Source organism: Helianthus annuus, chromosome 13 (genome assembly GCF_002127325.2).
Source record: "Helianthus annuus cultivar XRQ/B chromosome 13, HanXRQr2.0-SUNRISE, whole genome shotgun sequence".
NCBI lineage: Eukaryota > Viridiplantae > Streptophyta > Magnoliopsida > Asterales > Asteraceae > Helianthus > Helianthus annuus.
In genome coordinates, this window is record NC_035445.2 from 101,245,722 (window position 1) to 101,257,503 (window position 11,782).

Sequence of the window (11,782 nt, forward strand, 5' to 3'; positions counted from 1 at the left end):
TCTATAGTATAATTATATAAATTATGCAGAATTCTCCACATAAGCTATTAAGTATTATTAACTAGTTGGATGCCCCGCCCGCGTTGCGGGGCGCTAAACCGAATATTTCTTAGTTTAATAACATGTACGCATGCATTTTAGTTATTTGTGCATACTACTCATAAGACGACCTCAAAAAAATTACATCGACTCAACCAATTAAACCAAAACACTGCCATAGTTTTGCTAAAAAAAATATGGCAAGCCTGAGCTGGGGACAGAATAGTAAATTGTCATAAACAATGAGCGAGTGTCAGACACCTGCTTGACAAAAAAAGTTAGATTGAGTCAACCAAGTAAAATAAAAACTACTATAGTTTTGAAAAAAAAAATTAAAACGATGGCAAGAGTATAGATTTTAAGTTGGGGCAAAATAATAAGTTTTTAAAAGAGGGCAAACTCATAGTTTTAAACTGAAGGCAAATTCGTAATTTTTAGCTGGAGGGCAAAACCAAAATTTTGTTTTGAACTGGGGCAAAATCGTAGTTTTGAATTAATGACAAAATTGTAATTTTTATCTGTGGACAAAAGAATAAATTTATTTTGAACTGAGGGCAAAAACGTAATTTTGAACTGGGAGTGAAATCGTAATTTTTAAAAGAGCACAATTATATTATATTATACTAACATTAAAAAAAAGAAAAAGAAAACAAACTTCTTTCCGCCACTAGATTTGCCACCTAGGAACATGAATGAAATGCTACACCACCCCTTTGATTGATCCACAATGGTTTGCATGGATTAATCCATGGCAACCATGGTCCTCCTTTCCATTTTTCAACAAATTATTTCCTTTTTCTTTAGACAAAGATAAATTAAAATAATAAGGGGCTAGTGGTTTGAGTCATGACCACACCCTTAGGGTAGTGGTTTTGGACGGTGAATTAGAGGTGGATTACATGGCACTAACATGGAGGGTCATGGTGGTCATGAGGGTCATGACCACACCCTATAGCCTTAGACGTCATCGGAATATCTGGGGTGACGCTGGAGTTTCCAAATCGGAGAACTGACATGAATGCTTGGGCGGCTTTTTAGATTAAAGATGTTTGGGGTCTTGGTCATACTAGATGTTTTGATCGGGGGCGGACCCAAGCCCAACCCTACATACACATGTTATGAGTTGGACGTATAACGATAAATATTTAATTCAGTAACATTGATTGACCGGAATGGGTGCAATTGTTAAATATTATTGTTTATTAATTTTATTATTAATATTACCTATATATTTATAACAAAACGAAATGAACAGTAAATGCACAATGAACAGTACAAGGGTTCTTCACCGCATAAAAAAACACCGGCGGTAGAAAGAGAAAGACAGAGAGTGCACGACGGAGGGAGAGAGAGAGAGAGCGCGCGACGGAGGCAGAGAGGCCCGGCGGTCATGGAGGAACCGGCTATGGTCTCCGGCCGATGGTAATGTTGTCGATCGTCGCTGAATGGGGAACTTGACGGCCTGGGGTTCTAGGGTTCCGGCGGCAGTGCCGGAACCGACCTGCATCTGCCGCTCACTACCATCAGTAGGTTACACACATGTCAGCGCCCGCTTCCCGCTTATAGGCTTAATACCACCGATAACCACCGCCCTGCCCCCAAACGCGAGAAAGGGGTGTCAATGGTGTTCTTTGTGGTTTGAAAGGGGGGATCGGGGTGGCTATGGTGGCAATAGCGTGCGACGAGTACTATAATTGTGGCCAGAGAAAGAGACTGTGCTGCTCCACCGGCTTCACCGCGACCTCCATCACCATCGCCACGGCTGCCATATCTCCGACTGCAACCTTGACGGTGGTGTTGCTACATGAGTAATGGCAACGAAGATTGAGGGTTTTTAGGGAGAGTAGGTCGACGGCTAAATCGATGAACCCTAAATCGATAGTAGGTCTCATCTCACTAAATTTCGATTTGCTTGCTGTTCTTCAATCAATCACCGATAGGAACTCTTCACAGTTGTTTTTTGCCCAGGTAAGCTTCAAGTTTTTGACAGTTTTTTTGACCATTTGCACTCACTACGCTCCTGTTAGCCAAAGTTTGAGTTACCCAATTCTTACTTATTTACAGGAAGTAGTTTTAAATATTACTCTTATGTCATTTTGTGTACTTAAATGATGAAATTGAGTCTTGATATTGGTTTTGGTATTAATGTAGAGCTCTTAAATTCCCCTGCAACTTTTAGAGGTATAGCGAAGAGAAGGACCATTAAGAAGGACAACTAAAGCTCAAATGGGGTTACTTTTTTTAATCACTGAAGACTATTTATGTGCAATTGGTTTTAGGGCTCCGCCGGTCAACTTTCAGCCACCACTGTTATCTGTATCTTCTTTTTGATGTGATGATTTCGATCTATTTAATCGGTTGAATATGTTTTTAACGTGTACTTGGATTTTGCTCTAGGATTGAAGGAGCATATAGGATGATTTTGGAGATTAAGGGTTTGGACGACAGTTTCAAGGTAAGTTGTCTTTTTTACTAGAAATTGGTTTCTGTTTTACGATCTATGATGTAGAAAGTAAATAGGTTTAGTTTAGGATTAACGTTAACCATATATGGATGCTGATTTTTAAGAATAGTGAATTAGGTTCTAAATTGTTTTTATTGAATATGATTGAGAGTGATTGTTCATGGCCATGCTGCTATGTTTTCAAATTGGTTGATAGAAAATCGTTGTCACTGTGAATTAAGAGTCTAAATAAAACGATTTATACAAAGTTTTTTTTGTTGATAATAAGAAAATCATCTTCAGATTATTCACTTACGATGTTAATTTATATGTGACTGACTTCAGAGTTACTATGTGTTTATGGGCCGGTGTTCAATTCTTCGGTATGCTATTAATTGCGCTGATATTTGTGCCCGTAAAAGTTGATACCATTACACCCGTTATAAGATAATGCCCTATATTGCCTGAAAGCTGACTGGACCGCCACATGGTGGATAATGCCCAAGGGTGGGGCATTATCTTCTCCCTCCCACTACACATGGTCTTAGCTTTGGGTTTTTTTTGATTTTTTTCTTTGGATAACATTAATATGAGATGCAACCATTGAAATTTCATTTTTGTTTTTGTGGAAGAAGATTTGCTTTTGTAAAAAAAAATTTGAAACCTAACCCTAGGGCTTGTAAATAATAATTGTAGAGCTCTCCCCTGTTTTAATAGTTTTCATGGGTCATTGTTGCTTTCTAATAGCAAAGGTTAATTTTGCATTTACAAATTACACATAGAAGACTTTAAAGATTTTGCTGAAATCTATGTGTGTTAAGGTACAAAACAGTATATTTCAGATCCAAAATTTCTAGGTTGCTTTGAATTATGTCTTGCAAATTGCTAATTTTGGTCTTTATGGTTATTAATCTCATATGGTTCATCACCTATAACATAAAGAATTAGTTTAATAGGTCCATAACCTTCATGCTCCATATCCATTAGTTAAGTGTTGAAATAATGTGCACTAGATTTATAGCAAAATGCACCAGTCCATTAGTTATTATTATTATTATTTTTTTTTTTTTACTTCAGATGTATTAAATTAAGATTTGTACTTTAACAGTTTTGCTTACATTGTTACCTATTAATTTGTTTTAAAATTTGTAGAATGTCTTCTTTCAAACCATATGATAAACCTCATATTGATTTAAATTTCCATTGTTAGGATATCTAACTCAGAAAGAAACAGAGGTAAAGCTTCCCCGACCAACTAGGTTAAGAACAAAACCCCAGCCCCGATACAAATCACTACCTAACAGAGTCTGCTTGAAGCGAGGGAATGCCAAGAAGCTGAAACCCGACCAACAAAACTGATTATCACCGCTTATTAGGAGAGTAAGGTGGAACAAAAGTGTGTGGATGAAGTATGCTAAGAAGGATTTCAATTGTGCTAGGAGTGTTTGGGAGCGTGCACTTGATGTCAATTGAAGCAACTAAAGGGTGGTGTTACAGCATGTCCAAGATGTGGTCAATACCAAAGGTCGATATTGAGTGGATTTGTACAGGTGACGGCACAAAGAAAAAGCGAACACAATGCAAGTTACATACCATTTAAATCCATTATCCAAATTGATATTGAATACGCTGACACATACATGTACAGGTACCGAATCATTGCGACAATCTCGGACAGCACGGGAAGCATCTCAACAATTATTTTCGACGGTGCAGGGAGACAGCTGTTAGCATGACATGCGATGAGTTGGCTGCGACTGAGGACCCCATGAAAAAGTTGTACTCAGTTATGGAAAAGGAAGCATTCATGATTATCCAGCTGCTATACGACAAGAAAATGCGCACATTGAAATCTGTTGTCAACAAAGCAGCGCAATGTGCCAGCTTTGTCAAAATGTAGTCAATGGTCGTATGCTATATGCTGGTAATGTATGCCTGAACGTACCATATTTTGTACGCTACGTCTGTTAATAGCAGTGTCATAACTTGATAACAGTTACTTATGAACTTATAGCTCACACCCATAACTAAATTAAAGCAACACCTTACGTCGCGCAACGCGCGAGGGTTTGAATACCCCTAGTTAATATTAATATTAATTATAAATGTAAATTGAATCATTGATTCTCTCCTTCCCCGGATGTCACCTGTTTATCAAAATATCCAAGATAACTTCACTTTATATTAAGCAAAATTGCTGATGTGCGTACGCGTACATTCCCTTCCTTCTTCTCGTTAAAAAAGTTGTTTATGCACCCTCTGTGGTTGTGAACCGGACAGGAGAGATTTGAAGCTTGAAGAGAATGAAGGCAATGCGGTTTACCTGTTTCTGAGATGCGGTTCAGACCAAAGAACAACGCTGGTTCTGAGTATCTGACACACCTGTACGGGCTCGTGTGTGTCATCTCCGCATATTCCACGTGTGCTCGTGGGTATGTGCGGATATGTCTATACCCCCTTAACCATGGAAAGATATAATTTTTGGCTATTTTATGGGGTATGCGCCAATGATGAAACAATGGTTAACCGGGCAGGGTCAAAACCCATACCAGCCTCCTCAGGATGTACCTGGAAGAGACATGCCCCCTGCAGCTAACTACAAATGATCATTTATGTCAAATGGCCACTTTGTTTCAGTTAAAGAAATTGGTCATTCACTCATTTGGTTTCTTTTATGTTTTGTTGGCAAAGCTGTGAATGGTATTTGCAGTGTCATCTGAGAATCTAGTATCGGCAAATAATATTGTATAGTTTTACTAGCATTATTTGTGATGCATTTATGTCATCTTCTATGAGCGTACGGTTATGCAGACATTTACTATCATCTATTTAGTACCAAAAGTTATAAAGTATTAGTGTTTTAGTGCAGAAACGTAGTTTTCGTTAGATAAAAATAGTAATCTAGGTGGAATCTTGTCAAAATTTAGAGAATTTGGCTGGAAACTCTCCGGTTCTAGGAATCTCGCCTGAATCTGCACCTTGACCATCACCTGAAGAATTAAATTGTAATTGCCTTGTCTCACCTAGAAATTGGATATAGACGCAAGAGGCGATTGCTTTTAACAAATATGGTTAACAAAATAATTCAAGTGCGAGTAATAAAAAACCAAAAAAAATATTGTAAAAAAGTTCATGGGGTCCGGATAAATTTTGGAGTGATATGAAGAATTCTTGGGACATGTTCGATTATGTACCTAAAACTAGTAGATGCCCCGTCCGCGTTGCGGGGCATGACCGAATAATTCTCAACCAATTAAAAAAGACTACTATAATTTTGCTAGGGGGAAAAAACAAAAACGATGATAAGACCGTAATTTTGGGCTCTAGGCAAAACTGTAATTTTTCAGGATTAATGAGCTAGTGTTAGGCAACTCCTTGAGACAAAAAAAAAATTAAATCGAGTAAACCAATTAAAAAAAACCTTTATAGTTTTGGTAAAAAAAACTAAAACGGTGGGAAAAACGTAATTTTTAACTGAGAGCCAAATCATAATTTTAATTCGGGGATAAAGTGTAAACTAAATGGACCAACGGGGAGTGCCAGGAAGTTGCCGGCACGACTGTAATTTTACACTGGGGGCAAAATTGTAATGTCAACAGGAAAACAAACAAAAACAATGGGCAAAATGTAAAGTTAAGTTGACGGTAAAATCGTAACTTGGCTGTGAGAAAAAAAAAACTAATTGCAAAACTATAAATTTATACGGGGCAAAATCATAATTTTGAACCAAGGGCAAATTTTCCCTCGGTTCAACATTATCATTTTGCCCCGATTAAATTTACAGTTTTGCCATTAGGTTTTTTCCTTATAATAACGATTTTGCCATCTGTTTAAAATTATGTTTTTACCCCCATTTTAAAATAAATTTACGCTTTTTTCCCAACTAAAAATTTCAATTTTGCCCTCGGTTCAAAATTACGATTTTGCCCCGTTTAAATTTACAATTTTGCCATTAGTTTTTTTCTCACACAACCAAGTTACGATTTTGCCCTCAACCCTATTGGTCCATTTAATTTACGATTTTATCCCTGAAACAAAATTATGATTTCCCCCTTAGTTCAAAATTACGTTTTCCCCATCGTTTTAATTTTTCTAGCAAAACTATAAAAGTTTTTATTTAATTGGTTGACTCGATTTAAATTTTTTTCATCTAAAGGAGCTGCCTAACACTCGCTCATTAGTTCTGAAAAATTACAGTTTTGCCCTGAGCCTAAAATTACAGTCTTATCATCGTTTTAGTTTTTTTTCCTAGCAAAATTATAGCAGTGTTTTTTGAATTGATTGAGAACTATTCGGCCATCGCCCCGCAACGCGGGCGGGGCATCAACTAGTATATATATGTTTTCGAGTGACGATGAATAGTAACTTTATTTTTATAATAATATATAGTTTTTTATTACTTTATTATTTTAATATATTATAATAGTTTATTATTATATTTACTTTTAATAACATATTTTCCTTTTTTTAAACATATATTTCCTTTACCTTTTTTTAATAGTTTTTTTTTTCTTTTTTGAACATATATTAATTTATCGATTAATTTGATACTTCTTTAATAAGTTACGTTTATAACTTTTTTTCTAAAAACTTAAGTACGTAATTGTGCTTGATTTCTTTCCCTGATATTTCGTTAAAAGTTTTGTTAAAAACGAGGTTATAAAAATAAAGTATTTATTTGTTTTTATAAAACGGTACAATGATAAACTATATCGTTCTAATGGTTTGACTTTCTAAACAGCATGCTTTATTTTCAAATCACGTTTGTTTTACATTATTATTTGCTCGGTTTCGCCGCAACACACGATGTAAAAAAACTAGTTCACATTAAAATCCCTGCATCATTCTTATTCCTATAATCATATTAAAATCCCTGTATCATTCTTAAAGGAAAAGTTTTAAGTTTTAATTTATTATTGCATTCCAATCTGCAAATAGGAGAATAAGTATATGGAATTAAATAGTGATTCCCTATATATAGAGATTCACTGTTCACTTTATATATTTTTCGATTCTCTATATTTTTTTACTAGGTTATAACCCCGTGTATTACATGGGGTTAAATAAATAAATTTTATATACTAAATAATAAAACAATATATCTTTAAAACCTCATTTATTGTACGGGTTGAATAAATATAATTTTATATATTAAATAATAAAAAGTTATATCTATAAGAACCATATTGTACGGGTTGAATAAATGTAATTTTATATACCAAATAGAAAAGTTATATCTTTAAAACCACGTGTATTACACGGGTTGAATAAATGTAATATTGTTTACCAAATAATAAAATAATACGTCTTTAAAAAACCTCATTTGTTACACGGGTTGAATAAATGTAATTTTATATACCAAACGATAAAAAATTTACATCTTTAAAAATATGCGCATTACACGGTTTGAATAAATGTAATTTTCTGTACTAAATTATAAAAAATATATATCCTTAAAAAACCCCGTGTATTGTACAAATTGAATAAATCTAATTTTATATATGAAATAATAAAAAGTTATATCTTAAAAAACCTCATGTGTTACATGGGTCGAGTAAATGTAATTGTGTATAGCGAAAATAAAAATATTTAATATATTAATACAAAGTTTGGTTTTCGTGATAAAATAGATTATTCTGTTGTTGCAAAATTTGTTAACGAAGTCTCAATAAATTTAACCCTTTTATTTAAAACTCCGTAAATGTATAAATGATAAATAATATTAGTTAATATTATTTTAAGTTTCGTAAAATTTATTTGATACCAAACTAAACAAAATGTTCAAATATAATTAATTCAAATAAATAATATTATAAATAAGGAGGAGATTAAACTAAATAATAATTATCCATAAGATATTAAACTAATAATATTTAGTAGGAGGGTTATCTATTATTAATTATAAGAGATTAAATTAAAATAATAATTATCTATAAGAGATGGCCTAATATGATGACAAGTGTCCCTAAAGTGGTTTCTTTTATTATATAGTAAGATGAGTGGTGGTGGGTAGAGAAAACATACAAAAAAAATAAAAATAAAGAAGTATTATTTAATTAATTGAGATAAGATATAGGGGATCAAATGTGGTGGGTTTGAAAAGTGATCAAATTTAGAGATAAGGGTGTAAGGGATACTCCCTCGTTAGTGGCGGATGCGAGATTTTTTTCCTGAGGATGTGGAATATTTTTAAGGATTTTAGGCCCCTGGCTATATAAAAAAAATCGGTTCATAACGGGTCGGATCGGGTCGGGTCATGTAAAACAAAAAAAATCAAACTAAAATTTATATAATCATTAAAAAAATGTCAAACATCATTACAAACATATTTAAATTTGTGCCCTACGGATTTTCATTTAAAATTTATCCAAAACATTATCTAGAGATACTTTTTTAAGCAAGTCTTTCTCTATACAACATATACAACTATCACTTAAATTCTTATCGCCAATCCAATTATGCAATTCAGTCTTCACGTTCTTCATTGTCGAGAAACATCTTTCAACGGTTACGGTTGCGACAGGTAATATGAAAACAAACTTCAATAAATGATACACAAAAGAAAATAAGCAAAACACACGATTCGATTTTGAACTATACTCGAACCATCCCTTATACTCCTTTTTATTATACCATTCTTCCTTAAATTTTCTTAACTCATTACCTTGAAATACTGATTGTGGGAATTCAATATCTCTTGGTTGAGATGGTTCTCTTAGTAGGCATGCCCTTCTAATCTCATCTCATTGATTCACATTATATGATATATGATACAATTGGCTTGCGATAATGAGGATCCGAAGGAAGAGTATCCACATCAATGTATTTGGGAGTTTTGGAAGATGATTCACCTGTTTCCTCTTGAGAAATTGCTCCATAACATCCCCACTCATGGTTTCTATTACATTTAAAACAACACTAAACACTTAAAGTCTTACACAATCATCTACGATCTACCATAGTACATAATTCTTAATTTTAATTTTCAAAAGTTCAAACATCAAGCCCTCATTTTAAATGTGATTACTTGTAACTAAACATTTAAACAAACAAACCTTTAAATAAAACATCAAAATTAAACCACTCAAAGTCTAGAATAACCAAAAAAAACTTCAAAATAAAAAAAATCAAACCCTTATATCTCTATTCTCCTAATCAACACATAAAACAACAAAAATACAACAAATACACAAATCATACCGATCTTATAAGGGATTTCGGCAATGTGAAGGTCCTTTTGTGGCCGGAATTTAGGTTTCCTGGCAAAAAAATGCCCGATCGTGGACTGCTCAGTTGCATCGCTGGGGATCAGGTCGTTCGGGCGAAAGTATCGACCGGTATTGTAAAGGGTGGTTGGGTTGGGTTATTTTAATAACTTCCAATTTGTTTTGGGTTTGGGCTTGGGTAGTTGGGTTAATTACAATGGATTCCATTGGGCTTCTATGTTATAATAGTGTTTGGGTAATTGGGTTAATTGGTTAAATACTTAAGTGTTAAATAAATCAAGAATAATTATATAAATTATGTTATATTTTAATAATAATCAATGTTTATAATTTTTTTTATAAATTCATCATTTTTTTTCTAAAGGGTGCGGTTTGAAAATTTCGAAAGGGTGCAGTTGAAAAAATCCAAGGGGTACGGTTGGGATTTTCAACGAAAATTAACACTAAAAACTTTTTTTTTCAAGGGGTGCGCCTGCCCACCCACGGCTATGGATAGGTCTGCCCCTGCTCCTTGTGGGGAGTGGTCTGCACCACAGTCAATCACATCATGCCATGTCAACTCCTCTCTCTACTGCTCATATTGCATTCAAACATAAGGGGTGCTTCCCTCGTGAAGAGTAGTTCATTTATTTTTTTCTTTTTATTTCTAAAAATTAAGCATTAATAATTGAAACATATTTTAAACAAAATAAAATTACATTAAAATAAAAAAGACATCACATTAAATTAAAATAAATAGAGTTACATTAAAATAGAATACGACATTATATAAAATTAAAACTAGGAGAATAAAAACATAAACCATAAAACTAAAAATTAGAAATTGCATGGCTAGTTATATTTTTTCGTGATCTTACGTTTTCGGGCTAGAGTGAATGGCAACATCTCAGGTGGAACATTGCCGTGTGGCTTAGTGAACGTCTCCAAATCCCGATCATACAAAAGTTGTCTCACTGCCTCGCGTTGTTCCTCAACTAACGCGAAAGTGTCTTCCTCTCGTTTCTTTCTTATTTCCACAAACTCCATCCTTTTTACTTGTTCTGCTTCTTTCATATGGGTGTATTGTTCGAGCTTCTCGAACAAACCCGTTGAGCAATCGGATGTTGTTGCGGGTCTCTTATCTTTCTTTTATGGTCATCTTGGTGAGGGGTCTTCGTTAATGTCGGGTATAGAACTAGTGAGTTCAGTTCCAAGCATACCCGTTTGGTAGTTATCCGAATCTGATGACTTTCTTTTTTGGCTCGAACTACTACTTTCTTCACCCAACAATGATACTTTGGCCCATTTGTCATGTTTTCTAACCACCTCCCACGCCTCAACATGATGAAAACCACTCAGATATTTTGATCGGTAATCTTTTAAAGCTTGTTTCATGACCGCAACATCGCCACACCCGCTACCACATACACGATCGTAAATATTATAACAAATATAAACTTAAAAGATATAAACAAAAATAATGGTTTAGAAAATACGAAGTTAAAGATATAAACAAATTTATAATGTTAAAAAATTAAAATTATATTTCTTGTTGCCAAAGGCCGTTGAAGTAGTTCAACTTAGTCAACATAGCTCCCCATTTTGAACATACTTGATGAACAGTTCGGGTACTTCCGCCAACCGTCGCCTTGTAATGCTCGAGAATTTTTCTCCAAAACCGTCCGATTTTTGTTGATTGTCTTTTCTCTTGTTTAAAGAACAATGAACCCATGCCTTGGCTAAGACCTCTTCCTGTTTTTTCGTCCAATTTTGATGCTCCATCTTTCCTCCCTTGACTTTCGATTCACTTGCTTCACCAACATCTTCGTCTTTGTCTTCATTTTTATATTCTTCTTCGCCAAGACCCTCATCTTCATCCAAATTTTGCATTTCGGGGACAACAACTTCGTCTTCATTGTCATCGTAGATCGGAAGCGAACGTTCGACATTTTCTCTTGGTGATTGAATAGGTGGGCTCCTATATGCAAAAGGGTCGAATGCGTTTTGAGCTTCCAATAAATATTCGTACCGGCCAGGTGCGACCATTGTTGGACCGTGTGGGTGTGAATATAATTGTGGTGAAAAATTAGGTTGG

The 11,782-nt window shown here is 34.4% G+C and overlaps 1 protein-coding gene across 8 annotated transcripts; it reads left to right on the forward strand.

Moving 5' to 3' along the window:
* The first annotated feature begins 1,276 nt into the window (after positions 1-1,276).
* Positions 1,277-4,489, forward strand: LOC110898835. Of its 8 annotated transcripts, none has more exons than XR_002569657.2 (5): positions 1,281-2,007; positions 2,191-2,355; positions 2,437-2,494; positions 3,707-4,032; positions 4,131-4,489. XR_002569657.2 is itself a non-coding variant. In XM_022145682.2 (4 exons), exons 2-4 carry the CDS (start codon positions 2,266-2,268, stop codon positions 4,380-4,382), a joined length of 315 nt encoding a protein of 104 aa, XP_022001374.1. In that variant the 5' UTR covers positions 1,278-2,007; positions 2,191-2,265; the 3' UTR covers positions 4,383-4,489. The 8 variants fall into 8 exon arrangements, 1 of the variants encoding a protein (XP_022001374.1); XR_002569661.2 differs by having other exon boundaries at positions 1,282-2,007; positions 2,191-2,270; XR_002569655.2 differs by having other exon boundaries at positions 1,283-2,007; positions 3,693-4,032.
* The last annotated feature ends 7,293 nt before the right edge of the window (positions 4,490-11,782 follow it).

Bases quoted from the DNA above. Each gene is read 5' to 3' on its own strand.
- LOC110898835 (XM_022145682.2), top strand. The intron at 2,495-4,130 runs GTAAGTTGTCTT...ATACATGTACAG, and splicing joins GTTTGGACGACAGTTTCAAG to GTACCGAATCATTGCGACAA.